General features: G+C 43.8%; 1 protein-coding gene across 1 annotated transcript; it reads right to left on the bottom strand.

Moving 5' to 3' along the window:
* Nucleotides 1-2,849: 2,849 nt before the first annotated feature.
* Nucleotides 2,850-14,475, bottom strand: dtx3 (deltex E3 ubiquitin ligase 3). Its single transcript, XM_080468569.1, has 8 exons — nucleotides 14,021-14,475; nucleotides 13,783-13,823; nucleotides 12,582-13,363; nucleotides 11,337-11,554; nucleotides 11,047-11,113; nucleotides 5,764-6,033; nucleotides 4,638-4,855; nucleotides 2,850-3,891 (listed from the first exon to the last, which is right to left on the bottom strand). The coding sequence occupies exons 2-8, from the start codon at nucleotides 13,793-13,795 to the stop codon at nucleotides 3,813-3,815; spliced, it is 1,647 nt and encodes a 548-aa protein (XP_080324695.1). The 5' UTR covers nucleotides 13,796-13,823; nucleotides 14,021-14,475; the 3' UTR covers nucleotides 2,850-3,812.
* Nucleotides 14,476-16,306: the final 1,831 nt, after the last annotated feature.

Raw genomic sequence — 16,306 nt, 5'->3', positions numbered from 1 at the left:
GTTCAATCTGTGGCGCTGACAAGCCGGCCAAAGACCCCGATAGATGCCAGCTCGGCTGTTGTGTCCTGTCAGTGGAGTAAGTCAGTAAATCTGTCAGCATTACTAAGAAAAGCAGAGGGTCTGTTCTGCTAAATCAGGCAGACAAAAAGTCGTGTAACCCAGGCGATGAATCAGAGCACGGAATGAGAGAAAGTGCCTGGACACACACACACACACACACACACACAGACACACACACACACACACATGCATTAACTAGTGCATATCTATATATACTGTATGCACAGATGCAGTCAAGGGCACACAGACAAAAGCCACAGAGGCACAAGCACCCACACACCCACCTTCACTTTGCTGCTCTAAAGCAAACAGCCCGAGGCAGTGTGAATGAGCATGTCAGCGGTGTGGGCTGACATTCTGTCACACAAAGAGAGTGTGTGCGCACACCGGAGCCTCCTCCTGTCCCTTTACCACACACACACACACACACACACACACACACACACACACACACACACACACACCTCCTCAAATCTCACTGTTTGTTGTTATATGATTTTAGTCCTAAAAAGAGAAAATTCAAATTCACTGCATTGAGATCACCTTCATCTTTGACTTTATGAGGAGAAAACTGGGTGAAGGTGTAAAAATATACCTTCAAAGCGATGCAAACTAGGTTATGTCTGGAGGAGCTGGTCCTCATTACTGTGTGTCAGAGAGAGAGAGAGAGAGAGAGAGAGAGAGAGAGAGAGAGAGAGAGAGAGAGAGAGAGAGAGAGAGAGAGAGAGAGACCCAAGCACAGGTATATTCTGTGACGGAGTGGCTTTTGCACCAGAGGATGAGAGGATGAGTGGGCAGGCAGGCAGGCAGGCAGGCTGGTGATGTGCCAGCCCCCCCCCCCCCCCCCCCCCCCCCAAACAACCAGAGACACTCTAATTAAGGAGCACAGTGGGGAAAGAGGGCAGGAAACAACAGCTCTGCATTGTCACATAATGATTTTCTTATCATCTCGAGTACAGGAAACGCTACACGTCTCCAGTCTGATGGGCGCTCGCGTCTCAGACGCCCCTCCTGAGCAGCCGTCTAGTCACACCCCACAAACATGAAACCAACAAGGTCTCTCGTGCTATTTTCAGTGGCGGAAATATTCCCATTGCTCTGCGGCGACAGTGTGAAGCAGCATTTCATGGAAATGAAAGAAAGCAGCTGCATCAATTTTAATACACTGAGACCTTATTTCCACTCGGTCATCAATCTGTTTTATGGGGAGGCTTGCCACTGACCATTCACGGAGATGCATGTTTAATCCACCCACTATATCACTCTGCATAATCATTAATGCATATTTATAGCTCTGGGGGATGCCTTTCTGTAATTCTTTGCCCATATTCCCTGATGTCCATATGGAGCAGATGGACTGACAGGGAAGAGAAATACCTGCAGAGAAGAGCAGAAAATCATTAATTTTTAATATGAAATGTGAACCAAGACCTTATTTTTGAGTTGAAAGCACAGACAGTAACCAGGAGTACATGTCTGTTTATTATTCACTTTTAATTGCAAATTTCATTTGCTTTCAAATAAAAAATAACTTTAGAAATCCTGTTGAAAGCGTCTCCTCTGATGGGAACAATCCTGTCAAATACACATGGAATGTTTCATGTGGGAATGTAGGTTATATCCACTGGGCTGAATTTTGTTTTATAGCAGACATGCAGTATTTCCTCTTGGTGTAGTAGGTGTATTGTAAGTTGGTTCCATCCATTCTTAATTCACACAGTTTTTATCCTTGTAACATTTTAGAACGCTGCAACAGTTTCCCAGTTTTCTTTCGGTAATAAACGACAGCAAAACCATTAAACTGTGTCACATGATGATGAGACCCAAATACAGCCCAACGCAGTTGATTTCTGTTTTACTATCGCGGCACAAAAAGGAAATGCAAACATGTAATGGACGAGGCAGTTATAGCGAACTGAGAGGAACAATGGCAAACGGTTCTAAATGCAAATGGACAAACAGATGAATTATGGGGCAAAAACCCAGATGAGAGGGGGCTGATAACTTTGAGCAGATGGGTCCTGGTCAGCTTTGTGAGAGCAGCAGATGCCCTGAGATCCGAGGCCGCAGAAATGCCCCCAGACACTGACACCACAACACGAAACAGGCCAAGCCTGGTAACTCCGCCTCGTCACGTGAGGCAGGAATACGGGTTACATTTCTGCATCCAGCGACGCCACTGTTGACAAAACAGCCTGAAACTGAGCTGATCTCCAAATACACCTAACGGGTCAAACGTAGTAACACCAAGGTGAGTCACATATACATCGTAAGCTGCTGCTGCTAAAACTTCCCCGTGGCGGCGTAGAAACACACGAGTCATCGTCTGTGGCAGATGGGTCTGGGAGGTGCTGCAGGGCTGCGAGGCCTGTGGTGCTGATGCTGCTGCATACCAAGCAGACGCCATCGCTGCGTCTTCTCCGAGGAGGACGTCTCCCTCTGCTGGAGGCAGCACATGGAAGCACACGTCCAGAGAGAGGATCCTGGGAGACGGTGAAGTACAGAGCCGCCACACCGTGTGCAGACAGTCATTTTATTACCGGATCAGGTCACTCACACTGGCCCCGGCCGAACAGAGCATCACGCTTACCCGATGAGGAACCCGAAAGACTTTCAGTTTCCTCTTTATCGTACCTCCAAGAATCAACTCGTCAAATGTTTTGCCAATTTGGCTTTTCTTCTAAGACCCGTCCACGCTGGCTTTGACCCTGAGGTGACCTTCAGACCGGCCGGTTGTCCGACAGAGCAACCAAGTTGAATACAGGGAGTCTTACGACTTTGTTGAAAAGAAATGCTTTTATTTTGGGAAATTTCACATAAGTAAACCCAAAGGGATTTTCTCATTTTGCATCTGAAAGCCATGAAAACAAGAACGAGTAGAACAAAAAAGCAAACTCTACTCCAGTAAAGTTTCATGTTCCCTGCAATCTTCTTCTTCTTCTTCTAAAGTTTCGGCACTTTGCATTGGTAAAGTTGCATTACCGCCCTCTGCTGGTTCTATCTATCTACATCGTTTCCCACCGTTCTCCACATCCCTGATGACTGTTTCCTTCTCTCTTTTATCCGTCACTTTTTCATCCCTGATGACTGTTTCTCTTCTTCTTCAACACTTGGCATCCATGAAATTGCACTAGCGCCAACTGGTGGTTCCAGCTAGTCCATGCCATTCTCACATCTCCAAAAAGAAAGTGTTTGTGCGTGTCCGGGAAAATGTGCAAACTTCAGCAATAAAGACAGCTTGTAACGAAGCCTGGTTGAGTCTTCACTATTGGTTTATCTTTTAAAACTTTGTTGATACCCGTTAAACTCATGACCACCAGGCTAAGATATTTTGAAGTGAAGGCTCTGATTTCTCACAATTCCAATTTAGTAGCTCTCCATCATCCACCTCTCATTGATTTTGTGTTTCCTGCAGATAAATATCAAAATAAACAGCGAGGCAGCCATTTATCTCAGTTATTCTAAAAAAAAAAGTGCAACATTAGAAGTGGAAAATTAAAAATAAATACTATAATGAACTGATTCGTTATCATCAGTCCCGTCGTTTGGTTTTTCTTGGATAATGACTCTGTTTTGCATAGTCGGACAAAAGCTGCGAAATATTTTTGGGGAAAAAACAAACAAAATAAAACAACAATCCTACAGCGTCGATGATGGTCCCTGCAACACAACTGCAAAAAGTGCAGCCTGGAAATAAGGGCCGCAGTTCAAATACACAGTATTAACTTTATCTGAAGCAGCGTCTTCACCCGTCAGTCGTCCTCCGTCACTCCTTTAGCCCGGAGCTCCTCTCGAACCCTCGACAGGTAATTTGGGTCTGGATATCCAAAACTGGGACAGGAAAACAGACAAGCAGGCACATAATGGATCCAGTGAAAAGAAAACGCAGCTCTCCCAGTGGCTCAGTTCCATTTTTCACATTAACCTCCCAAATCAACTTAGAAAACGATAATTAAGTTTAATTTTCTTATATAAAATAGGAACACAGATAAAAGCTTCCAGGTGGGTGTCAAACAGAGCAAAGCTGTTATTTCATGGGGAGTCCCAAAGTGTAGCATGCAGCCCCCTGGTGGTCCGCAGAGGAATTGCAGATGGGACATGAGAGGTCATTTGTGCATAAAAGGTTTTTAGTGTTGAATTATATGATTGAGTTTTGAATGACTATGACAACTAACAATGCAAAACTGATTTTACAGATTAGTGTTTCCTAAACCATGTTGATTTGTTTAAGTTTAATTGCTCGGATGTGCTGCTTGAATAAGTTGAATAAACACGAAGGAGATATTTGGACATTTATGGACTTGCAAGTACATTTTTTTGTTCACAAATGCACAATTATTACACACTTTATCTCCATCAGTTCAGAGTGAATAATGATCATTTTAGTCTTGTATTTCAATCTGATTTTAGGAGGGCCAGGATTATTTGATGGTTTTAGGTTTGTTTATTCTTAACTTTTTTCAATGGGAGTTCCAATGTAATTAAATCACGACAGTCAATATGACGACAGATTAAGACAGACCAAAAAACGCAATACAACCTAAAACCCCAAAGTAAATGGTGGATGATGCACGTACTTTTGCGGACCCCCGTTGGTGAAGGTTTTGTGGTGGATGTCGTTCCAGGTGATGACGTTCTTGAGGCCTGTGGTGACGGACTGTCCAACAGTGAAGACGAGCTTCCTGTCGAAGGCTTTCCTCAGCAGCTTCAGGATCTTCTCTCCCTCCTCGTTGGCCGGCAGGAAAGCCATGCGCGTTGTGCCGCTGTACCTCACCCCGGGGTTCGGGTGGTTAGGCTGGTGAATGGCAAACAGCAACAGTTAACTGGTGTAACATCCATTCAGGAGAAATAATAAACCAACTGAATGACAAGAGGAGCAAACATCCACAGTGGAACTTCATGGATCAGCAAAACCAGCATCAGATCAGCAGAAACAACAACGGACATGAATACACCTGCTAAACCAACAGCGGAGCAACAAAGAAACTGTCCTTGTCCATGTCGAGATTGAAGAGCTTCATAAAACAGCTTCAGACCAACAAATCTATGAACCCAGCATCACACCTTTATAAAGCAGCTATACCTGCTAAATGATTATAAGACCAGCTTAAACCAGCATCGGACCAACAAGGAAACGATCCTGAGGTGAAAAATCAGGATTTCTGATGAAAGTTTTGATTCATACACACATTAATCCATCTTCTATACCACTGAAGCAGTGGAGGGTCTCGGGGTGCTGGAGTCGATCCCAGCCGACGAAGGGCGAGGCAAGGATACACCTTGGACAGGTCACCAGTCCATCACAGGACAAACAGACAGAGACAGACAACCACACACTCACACTCACACCCGGGGGACAACTTAGAGTCACAAATGAACCAACGCAAACTCCACACACAGCGAGATTTGAACCGACGACCTTTTTCGTTTAGACACAAACACATTAACCACTGCAACACATTCATTTTAAAAATAATGTAAACTGCAGACTAGATAGATGGATGGATGGATGGATGGATGGATGGATGGATAGATGGATAGATGGATAGATGGATAGATGGATAGATGGATAGATAGATAGATAGATAGCTAGATAGATAGAGCGTGTGTGCGCGCGCCATCTGGTGGACACACGTGACTCAGACGCGGAAGCACGTGTATGACTCAGCTGTCACGTGACCTGGATGCGGGTCAGTCTCTCACCCCTTGAATCCCGGACGGGAAGCTGTAGCGGATGACGATGCTGCCGTGTTTCTCGAAGCCCGGCAGGCTCTTCCCGATGCGGGCCTCGGACATGGTTCCCTCCGGCTGGGTGCCGGTGTACAGCCCGTGGTAGGTGTTGCAGAGCGGGCAGGCGGGCTTCACGTTGAACACCGAGTCCAGGCAGCCGGAGCAGAAGGAGTGGAGGCACCGGAGGGTCTGCTTGTCCTGGATGACGTCCAGACACACGGCGCAGAGCTCCGGGCCGGCGGCCTGAGGCTCGGAGTGTTTGTCCGCCCTTTTCTCCATTGTTGTGATGAGAGTGTGTGTGTGAGTGTTTCCGTGTGAGGACGTGATGTCAGAATGAGGAAAGACGATTCTCCTCCATGTGAGAGGAAGTTCAGCTGACGCCCTTCTCCTCCTGCAGCCTCTTGAACTCATTTTAAATGGATATATTTTCTTTTTTCTGAATTAATTTATTGACGGAGCTCCAACCATGAAATCTAAAACATGATGACCCACTGACACAGTAAAGAAACATTTCACTTCCATTTTAAACACATGCAGAGAAAACACCAACTTTTATCTATTTACAGCTTCTAAATATAAACCTACGGTGGCCCAGAAGAGCCAACAGCACAGCACAACACAACAGCAAAAAGTCACAACACAACAAAAGTAACGACAGCAAAAGCCACAACACAACAAAAGGACACAACAGCAAAAGTCACAACACAACAGCAAAAGTCACAACACAACAGCAAAAAGTCACAACACAACAGCAAAAGTCACAACACAACAGCAAATGTCACAACACAACAGCAAAAGTCACAACACAACAGCAAAAGTCACAACACAACAGCAAAAAGTCACAACACAACAGCAAATGTCACAACACAAGAGCAAAAGTCACAACACAACAGCAAAAGTCACAACACAACAGCAAATGTCACAACACAACAAAAAGTCACAACAGAAAAAAGTCAACACAACAGCAAAAAGTCACAACACAACAGCAAAAGTCACCACACAACTAAAGTCACAACACAACAAAAGTAACGACAGCAGAAAGTCACAACACAACAGCAAAAGTCACAACACAACAAAAAGTCACAACAGAAAAAAGTCAACACAACAGCAAAAGTCACAACACAACAGCAAAAAGTCACAACACAACAACAAAAAGCCACAACACAACAGTAAAAGTCACAACACAACAGCATTGCCCTTCTGGGCCACTGTATGAACAATATTTTTCTTTAAAACTTTTATCTCAACTGTTCTTTATTGATTTAACAGTACAGTACAGTACAGTACAGTAAATAATACCTTGGGTGACCTGTAACACCTTCCTTCAGATTCTAAAGTTCAAGTCAATGTTATTTGTGGAGCATCAAATATCTCAAGTCACTTTTACAGAGAAAAACCCAACAATTCCACCTGAGCAAGTGTTGAAGAAAGTTAACCCAGCTAACTTTCAACACTAAAAAGTATAGCAATTTGTTATAATATTTTATAAACGTATTGAAATAATCCATTACTTTTGATTGTTGGCTATTTAAAAAGTGAGTTATCCCTGTTGACTAAAGTAAATGTTGATGTCAATCTGGTTACAAACTCAGTGTGTCTTCTTTTTAAATGAAGCAATAGATATGAAATTAGAAAAAAATCAACACAATTTGCCTCAATAACTAGCCTGTCCACTGTATTTATAACTGTGTTGTGACTAATTGTTGTCTGATGGCTGCAAAACGTGACAAAACAAACATGGTAATGCAGATTTTCTTAAGTTTCTGACCTTTTTTTTTTTTTAGGGACCAAGCCTGAAAGTCCAGGCCTCCGAAATAACTCAAACTGTGACCACTTAACCTGCTTGTCCTGACTTTCAAAATAAAAGCCCCAAACTCCTTCAAAATAAAAGACCTTGTTTATCAGAAATTACAATGTTGACTTCAAAATGGATATAGCTAGGCTAGGGGTGAACTGGCTTTCAAAATAAAAGCCCAAAAGTCCTTCAAAATAAAACTTATTAAAAATTACACCAAAAACTGATATTTAGGGATTAGCTATAGTTTGGTTGGCCTTCGAAATAAAAGCCCCCACACACACATTTTTCACAATAAAAGTCCTTTTTTGTTAAAATTTTCAAAATTTTTATTTTTTCTAAATTTAAATGGGCCAGAGGCCATGATTGGAGTCCAAGGTCCAGATCAAAGCTGCTTGCAGCATTAATGTTTGTTTTTCTTACCTTTAGAGCAGGGGCGTCAAACATCCGGCCGGCAAGATGAAATTTTCCAGCTGTGAGAAATGATGACTAACTGCAATACATATATTTGACCACCAGGGGCGCACACAGGTAAACCTTATTTTCATTCCACTTCAGTTTGGATTATGTGGTGAATCAGTTCATATGATGAAGATTGCCACAGATGTAGAAATGTGTCTACAACAAAGACCATTTCTTACTTTTGGCAACTTACTTTGACCATGATATGAACTAGCCTACGATGTTTTTGGGTTCCAGCTATATGTGGCAAAATGTTTTATCCCCGAAGATGTGAATAGTTTATCAAAACTGCACTGTGAGCTGTACGTTGCAAAGCACACGTTGAACTCAGGCACGATATTGTTGAAATCGCAGTTCTTTTATTCAAATTTCAGGTTTGTCATGTGTTTTCAAAGGGTAGTTCAATAAATGTGAACTTCTTAATGATATATTAACACTTTGTTGCACTAAAACAAAGCGTTAGAGTTCTGGTTGTGAAAATGCAATTACTTACCGGTCCACTCGATATCATATTGTGCTTTATGTGGCCCCTGAAGTGAAATGTGAGTGCGACTCCACTGCCCACGACAGTTTAAATAAGCGGTCCGACAGATAAACAAGGAGGATGAGCTGAAGGTGACATAGAAAAAAAAAAACTAAAACAAACAGCTCCTGACCTTTTTTTGTTTGACACACACAGCCTCCTTCTTAGCATCTGTGAGAGCAGCTCCACAAAACACTGTTTTCACAATTACACACCCTGGAGAGGAGAGTCCTGAATACAAATGAAGCCTTTCCACGTTGTGGCTTCATGCACTGAATATCACAAGGTCTGCGAAAAGACCAGTGGCCTGTCGTTATTTTAAACCGCTGTGAGCTGCGATCAGATGATCATGAAACACAGTTTTCGTGCGTGTCAGAGTGGATTTTCTAGCTATTATTTTGCAGCGAGACGACTCGACCCCACGACTGAAATTCCTGTCCAATGACTCATCAGTCGATGGAGATCCAGTTGCCTGCGATGCTCCGTGTTTATTGAGGGCCGACATTGAATATCCAACACAAAACCAAAACATAACCTTTTATTCAAGTATTAAAATGTAAAGCACATTATTCTGAATATCAACAAAGTACCAATCAACACAATTAGAAAAACAAAACCCCAAAGTTTTCCCTCGATAACAATCAGTTTTGTAGTGTGTGAGCTCTCCCCTCCCGTCCGCCCTCCTGGCTCCTCCTCAGCCATGTAATGCATAGAAATGTTTGCACGGTAGCTTTAAGTAAACTACAATCCTGTGTCCCCAAAAAAAAAAAATTCAAAATATTTCGCTTGGTCCCTTAACTGAAACACAAAGAGGATGGATATTTAACGGAAGTGCTGCGTGGATGGATTAAGTCAAATCATTTGTAAATGCGCCACGAGCCGAGCAGGTCACTGCACTGAGCAAAGCACTTTCACACACACACACACACACACAGATTTTCCCAGTTCGGTGGGGTTATTTTCCGCGTTTGGACGACAAGAGTGTTTATGAAGAAGAGACTAATTAGTTTACATATTTTCTGTAGCTTTGTACTAAAAGCCAGATAGTACAGCTACAAATATAATGCTGATTAGCTATCAAATAACACTAAAATATGCCAAACTGCTCACCATTCATCAGAAACGTCATGCTCGATTTTTTTATTTATTTATTTTTATCAAAAGTGAATACAAGAAAGGCACGACAAAATGAGATCGATATCCCACCCTAAATTAGATCAATTGTTCACGCAACATTTTCTTTCTTGTTGTTTTTTTTCCTTCTCTCCGTTTAACTTGGATAATCTGTTTAAACAAATTTACAGCATTTTACCTCATTTTGAATGAGAAGATTAGCAGGCCAATCTCCCGAGTTTGACAGGGACGGAGGCATAGATATATTTAAAGAGCTTTTGTGCCTTTCATTTGGTTTAAGTGGTCTATGTGCCCTTCCTTTTTGACATCGTTATAAATCTGGTTATCAGAGAAGCGTCTTACTATCAACTGAGGTAATGGGCTCGACACCTGGGAGACATCTTCAAATAACAGGAGTGACAGAAAACCCAGTGGGAAGTCCTAAAGCATGTTTAAAAAAAAAAAAAAAAAAAGAGCTGCAATGAGACATCATTCAACATTCTTCTTATTCAGGTTAAAAAAAAAAAAAAAAAAGAAAAGAAAAACGGGGTAAGAGAGGGTGAAGATCACACAAACGAAGAGTTCTTGACATCAACTAGCCGGCGAGCTTAAAGCCGATGGCTGCGCAAACCTGCTTCCCCCGAGCGGAGATCCCTTCACTCCGACTCCACTGAAAAAACGGACTCCGTTACCAAAGTGCCTGTGAGTGCTTTAGATTGCAATAACTCCGGAAAATTAATTCCGTTAATAGAAGCAGTGCCGTTCTGCCACGTGAACCAAGCACTGTCCTCGGAACTATCAATTAGTAACAATCAAATCAACGGACTTATCAAAAGAAGAGTTCTGGGGGACACAAACAAAGGATGTGTGCTTGTAAGAAACAAAAAGTAACCACCGAAGAAGAAATAAACATTAATATAACATAAACTTTCCTTAGAACATAGAACTTAGATTGCCTAAATAATATATAAGTACCATGACTTCTGCACGCCATAATACTCTTAAATAAACTTGCATCGGGTATCAGTCCTATTGCCAGCAGTGACAGAACGAAGATTGTAGTACTACGAGAATGCACTGCACTCAAAAAGTATTTTCTTCCACATGTAGCGCTGGGATAAGCTGAGCTCTGGAGGAAAAATATATATATATATGAACGAACCGAGGAACGACCAGTGGGGCGATATGAGCTCTGCTGCAGCATTACAAGCCTGCCTGCTGAGGTCTTTGTCTTTAAGCCGTCCTCTGAGGGACCGGCAGTCTCAGAGCTCAGCCCGGAGCCGAGTCATGTCCGCCGCGAGCACGCTCGGAGAAGTCCTGCAAAGTCCTGGAAGAATCTGCCCGCGTGGCGCCGTCAGTCTGCCGTGATGCCTTTCTCTCTGAGCTCCTCCGTCACTCGCACCAGGTAAGTGGGGTCTGGGTAGCCAAAACTGGAAGGAGGAGGAACGCAAAAAAAACAATAAAAAATAACATTAGTGCACATGTTGGGGTTCATCTCGCCAAGGACATCAACCAATAACATTCGGCCGTCAGGAAGACGGATTAGATCTGTCAGTCTTTGCCGAGCGCCTCTCTCTGCTACGTCTATTAGCTCTATTGTTGAGGCCGGCAAAAGGCCGTCACATCCTTCTCTCTGTACAAGGGGAGACGTACCAGCGCGGCCCGCCCCATATTGAGGTCTTGTGGTGAATGTCATTCCAGGTGATGACGTTTTGCATGCCCGTAGTCATGGAGGTACCGATGGTGAAGATAAGGCGCTGTTCGAAGGCCCGGCGCAGCAGGCCCAGCACGCGGTTCCCCTCGGGGCTGTCGGGGAGGTAGGCCACGCGGTCTGTTCCTGGGTACCGGACGCCCGGGTTGGGGTGTTCCGGCTGTTGGCAATGTGACAGTGTTGAAGAGGACAAATGACATCAATGCAACATGAAACAACCATGTCTGTCCTTCATCACTGCAGAGTTGATCCTTTATGTCGTGGTGCATTCAGTAAAACAGTGTGAAATCCCACGTTCGCAATACTTAACGATGCATTTTGAGATATAACTGTTCATACGAGCAGTTATTGCCGTCCAATACTAGTTTTAGTGGACAACCATGAATCTGTAAGAAATGAACACAGAAATATTGTAGGAGATGCTTGTTTTCTTTTACTTGGAAACCAGATGTTGCTTAATTTCTCTCTAAAAGGTCATTTTTTTGTTGTTTGTTTTTTAGGTCACAGGAAACTGAACTCTGTAACATCTGTTGATTTGTGTTTAGGGAGGTTTTGGGCTCAAGTCTGGAAAGAAAAACTACTCTTATTGTAATCTTGTGTTGTTTTAGCTTAGGCTAAACAGAAACACTACAACATCCTTTACCTGCCACTTTTTGAACGAAAAAAAAATATATATATATATATGAAATGAAATGAAGTTTTATTTTGGTTGTTTACATTTAACAATTGTATATTCCCTTCAAAAACACAACCAAAAGAACACAACCAAAAAAGGGTTTGTGTCTAAAATACATTTTGCATACTGTGTTGTTCCATTTTCAGATAACAAGATTAAATTTATGTAAAAAAAAAAAAAAAAAAAAGCCCTGAAGTAGTTCTTTATGGCAACAGTCCATTGATAGGCAGTGAGAGAACAGATTTCTTCTGAAAAGGCATCGATAAATCACTTTTTACAATTGAATGTTTATCTAGATCAATTAGATTATTCATGATTTTAATACAACAATAAAAAAGAAGATGTGTTTGCTGACTAATTTCAAATATTGGCCTGTTTTGTGACTTCATTGTTCTCTTATTTAAATTAAAAGTTAAAGTGTACCAGGTATTACAGTGGGTAAAAAAAATTAAAGGGACTTTATACGAGTTGATTTAAAGTGCTGTTGAAGTGTCACTCCTGTGGGACGCACCGCTTGTAGGCCCGGCGGGAAGCTGTAGATGATGCAGATACACCCAGATCCTTCGTGCCCAGGAAGCTCCAGATCAGGATCCCTCTCGACAATCATTGAGCCGTTGGCCGGCTGGTTCCCGATCAGCTGTCCGTACACCAGCCGACACACCGGACACGCTTTCTTCACCTTGAAGGCTTGATCCAGGCAGGAGCGGCAGAACGAGTGGCCGCACTTCTCCAGGGTGGTCCTTTCCACCACGTCCCCCATGCAGATGGAACACGTGTTATTGTCCTCGGCTTCGCCGTGCGAAGCCACGCTGGGGTCCAGGTCCTTCCTGTAGGCCGTCTCGTGGAGCATGGCACAGGCCTCCTCGTCCGCCGGCTTCCTGAACCTCTGCTGCTGTCTCTGGGAGCGCCGGGGCTGCGGAGGTGGTGGCTGGAGCAGGCTCCCCTCGCCGTTGGGCTCCAGGACTCCCACGCAGGGCAGCAGAGCCCTCTTCCTCTTGGATCCCCCCTCCTGTTTGCTCATTTCTTTGCGGGCACAACGGCATAAGTCTATGAAGGCTTTTCGTGTCTCACTGGAGATGGGGCCATCCATCACGCCGGCCACCGGCTGAAGCCGCACGGCACAGCAGCCCCCCCTCTCCCCTCGCCTAATGATACCAGCACTCATCCCCTGCTTGTGCTGGAAGTCAATGAGCCAGGGCCGCCCGGCTGCAGCCAGGTAATCCCACACCGCCTGCGAAACCAGCACCTCATCGCTGCCCTGGCCAGCGCACACACTCATCTCATCAGACGAAACTGCAGAGAAAAACACACCAGTCAAAAAAATTAAAAATAAAAACAGTTGAAAGTGTGTGTTTGAACCCAGTCTGAGAAGTTGCACTAGCCCATTTCCAGATGCATTATGGGGAATGACGCGTCTTTACCTCAGACATGGCTACAAGAGTGTTTTTGTCTCTGCTGCTGGCTTTACTTTCTCCTCTCAAATACAGAAAAAGAAAAAGCAACGCGACACTCGGTTATTTCTGTTCGCAGGTGGTACGCGTGCACGTCGGAGTGGCATGGAAGATCTCCTATTTGCGTCAAAAGAAATAAACAACGAGGCAGCGAATCAGCTGTTGGCCGATTCACACTGTAAACAAAGGAAGGCGACGACAGGGAAGGTCCACTGACAGCCACATGCACACGACGAGAGGGGACACTGAGAACACTTTTACCTTGTGATCCCATAAATTCCTTCAATTGCGAAAAGAGCGTCCTGTTGAGCAGAAAGGGAGAGAAAAGCTGTGAAGCGCCGGAGCGAACGTTTCCAACAGGCGCTGCGCGCAATCATCCACACACACACACACACACCCGAGATTCAATCTCACACATTTAGCGTCGTCATTTCAAAACAATCTCACACAGATCCGTGTGTGTTGGTGTGTGTCCCACCCTCCCTCCTCCATAGCTCACCCTTTGCCGTTGCTCGTCGCCGCCTGTCAGGGAGGATTGTGGCCGGATTAACGCGCACCGAGCTCCATCGGAGGAGGCCTCGTGCCTCTGACGTGCTGCTGCAGTTTATCGGCGGATAATTACTCTTTTGTAGTCAAGACATGATTTCCGAACGTATCCCCCAACTCGTATCTCAGTAGGATTTCTGCAGCCCTTCCCCTGGCCCTGGGAAACGCCATCCAAGAAGCGTCCAGCCTTCGGCGGCGGCGGCGCCTCGTCTGTCTGCCTTCGCCTCCCTGGTTTAACGTCCTTGGGCGCACCGCGGAGTAAACAGCATTTCTAGTTCCTCCTCCTATCTGGATCGCAGCACGTTAGCTGTGTGGTGGCTGCTGCTGCTGCTGCGGCTCTTCCTCCTCATGCCGGACTCCTCTTCTTCCTCCTCCTCCTCGCCCGCGAGCAGCGTCCTCTGCGCCTCCTCCTCCTCCTGCTCCGGAGCGAACATCCCCGTTAACGGGGGGCGGGGGGGCGGGAGAGGAGCCGAGCCGCTCCGACTAATGTGACCAGGAAGTTCGTCACCGAGCTGGCAGGGATCGGCTGACAAATGGTGGTTTGTGCTTTTTATAAAGCCGCTGTGAATCATACTCTGGTCGTGATGATGACGACGATGATGATGATGATGATGATGATGATGATGATGATGATGATGATGATCGGATTTAATGGGAACAACACACCCTAAGTGCACACAAGAGTACAGCCTACACTCCGTCCAGGGAATACCCACTCTGTGCTTCAGTGCTTCATACCACACGCTCATTCTATGTACTGTCTATACACTGGTGTATGGAAAACTAAAGAAACTATTTTAATACATTATCTATCTATCTATCTATCTATCTATCTATCTATCTATCTGACAATGACCAACCTACCTAAAAAGGGGTGAAAAACATGCAAAACTGATTCAAAAAGAACGAAAATGGTTAAATAAATGGTTTTAAAAATGCTGACAAAATAGGGTGAAACTGCAAAAATCAGTTGAACTGCTGAAAATGTAATGAGATGTTTACCATAAATCATTAATGCGACAACATAAGATACAGTTTTTCCTACAAATATCAAAACACTACATGTGGAAAGTTGGAAGCTGTGTGAGCCTCATTTTAATGGAAACCCCTGTTTTGCCGCTCCAGTTGAATTTGTTTTGGTGGAAAGTGACATAAACGGCTCTTTTGGTCATAAAGGTCGCAGACCTCCGACTGAGGACATGAAGCCGCCGTGTCAAACACATTTTAGTTCCTGGACCACACACAGTCCAGTTTCACTCACCTGTAAGTTAACAATACGCCATTCCATCCTGAGAATGTTTCCATTTTATGCAATACTTACATAATCCTTCATGGAAAACGTTTATAATTGAAGAAAAAGTATTTCTCTTTGGACCTGGAGTGGCAAACACATTTTAGTTTTCACTTATATGCACAAACCTGCTCAAGTCCCTTTTACATTTTTTTCATGTCTTGCTGCAGGATGTTGCTGGAATCGTATCATATTTTATTGTTTAATAAATCTGATGATATAGTCTATACAACAATTGTGACTTTCCCCATCCGTCATTCATAATTGACTGATTGACAAAGAACCAAATGATTCAAATAATTTAATTCAAATATAAAAGAGGCTTGAACCATGATGAATCTGCACCGGTCTGCTGAGTCACTTCACTGCTATAATGCCTGGGGATGAATATAGACTGGGGGATTGTGTTTGTGTGCGAGTTCACTGTTTTCACCCAATGGAAAATGGATGTATTGACTGGAATCACAAAAAAACCCGCTGATAATTGACTGTGAAATGTTAAGCAGTGATATAAGCGACCCTCTTTAGGCTTGAGTTTGCTCTTTGTGCAATAAAACTTTAAATCACTTTGTCAAAACATTCTCATGCGCAGGGCTGTAAACCTGATTTCCCACTCAGCCTTAAGCCTGATGTAACTGACTTTCATAACTGTTACAAAGGTCATTTTCTTTTGTTTCCTTCAGCCTCCGGGTTATTTAATGATGATGATATATATATATATATATATAAAAAGACCAGCAGCAGGGCGATTTTGGTGGAATCTCTGAGACTGTAATGTAGAGATGCAAACACAGATTCTTCTCTACAATTAAAAAAGACATACATGAAGGAGTTCACTGAACTCATGTTCTAATCTCTTCCCTCTTCTGTTTTGGTTAGATTAAGGATTTTCTGATGTGACAAACGACCTCGGCTGTCAGGGGGCAGAGATTTGGACCAACTTGTTTG

This window comes from Lipophrys pholis, assembly GCF_963383615.2.
Source record: "Lipophrys pholis genome assembly, chromosome: 8".
Lineage (NCBI taxonomy): Eukaryota > Metazoa > Chordata > Actinopteri > Blenniiformes > Blenniidae > Lipophrys > Lipophrys pholis.
Note: the sequence above shows the minus strand (reverse complement) of the source record. Positions and strands in the feature narration are given on the sequence as shown.

Bases quoted from the DNA above. Each gene is read 5' to 3' on its own strand.
- dtx3 (XM_080468569.1), bottom strand. The intron at 11,555-12,581 runs GTGCGTCCCACA...CATTGCCAACAG, and splicing joins TCCCGCCGGGCCTACAAGCG to CCGGAACACCCCAACCCGGG. The intron at 3,892-4,637 runs GTACGTGCATCA...TTCCTGTCCCAG, and splicing joins ACCAACGGGGGTCCGCAAAA to TTTTGGATATCCAGACCCAA.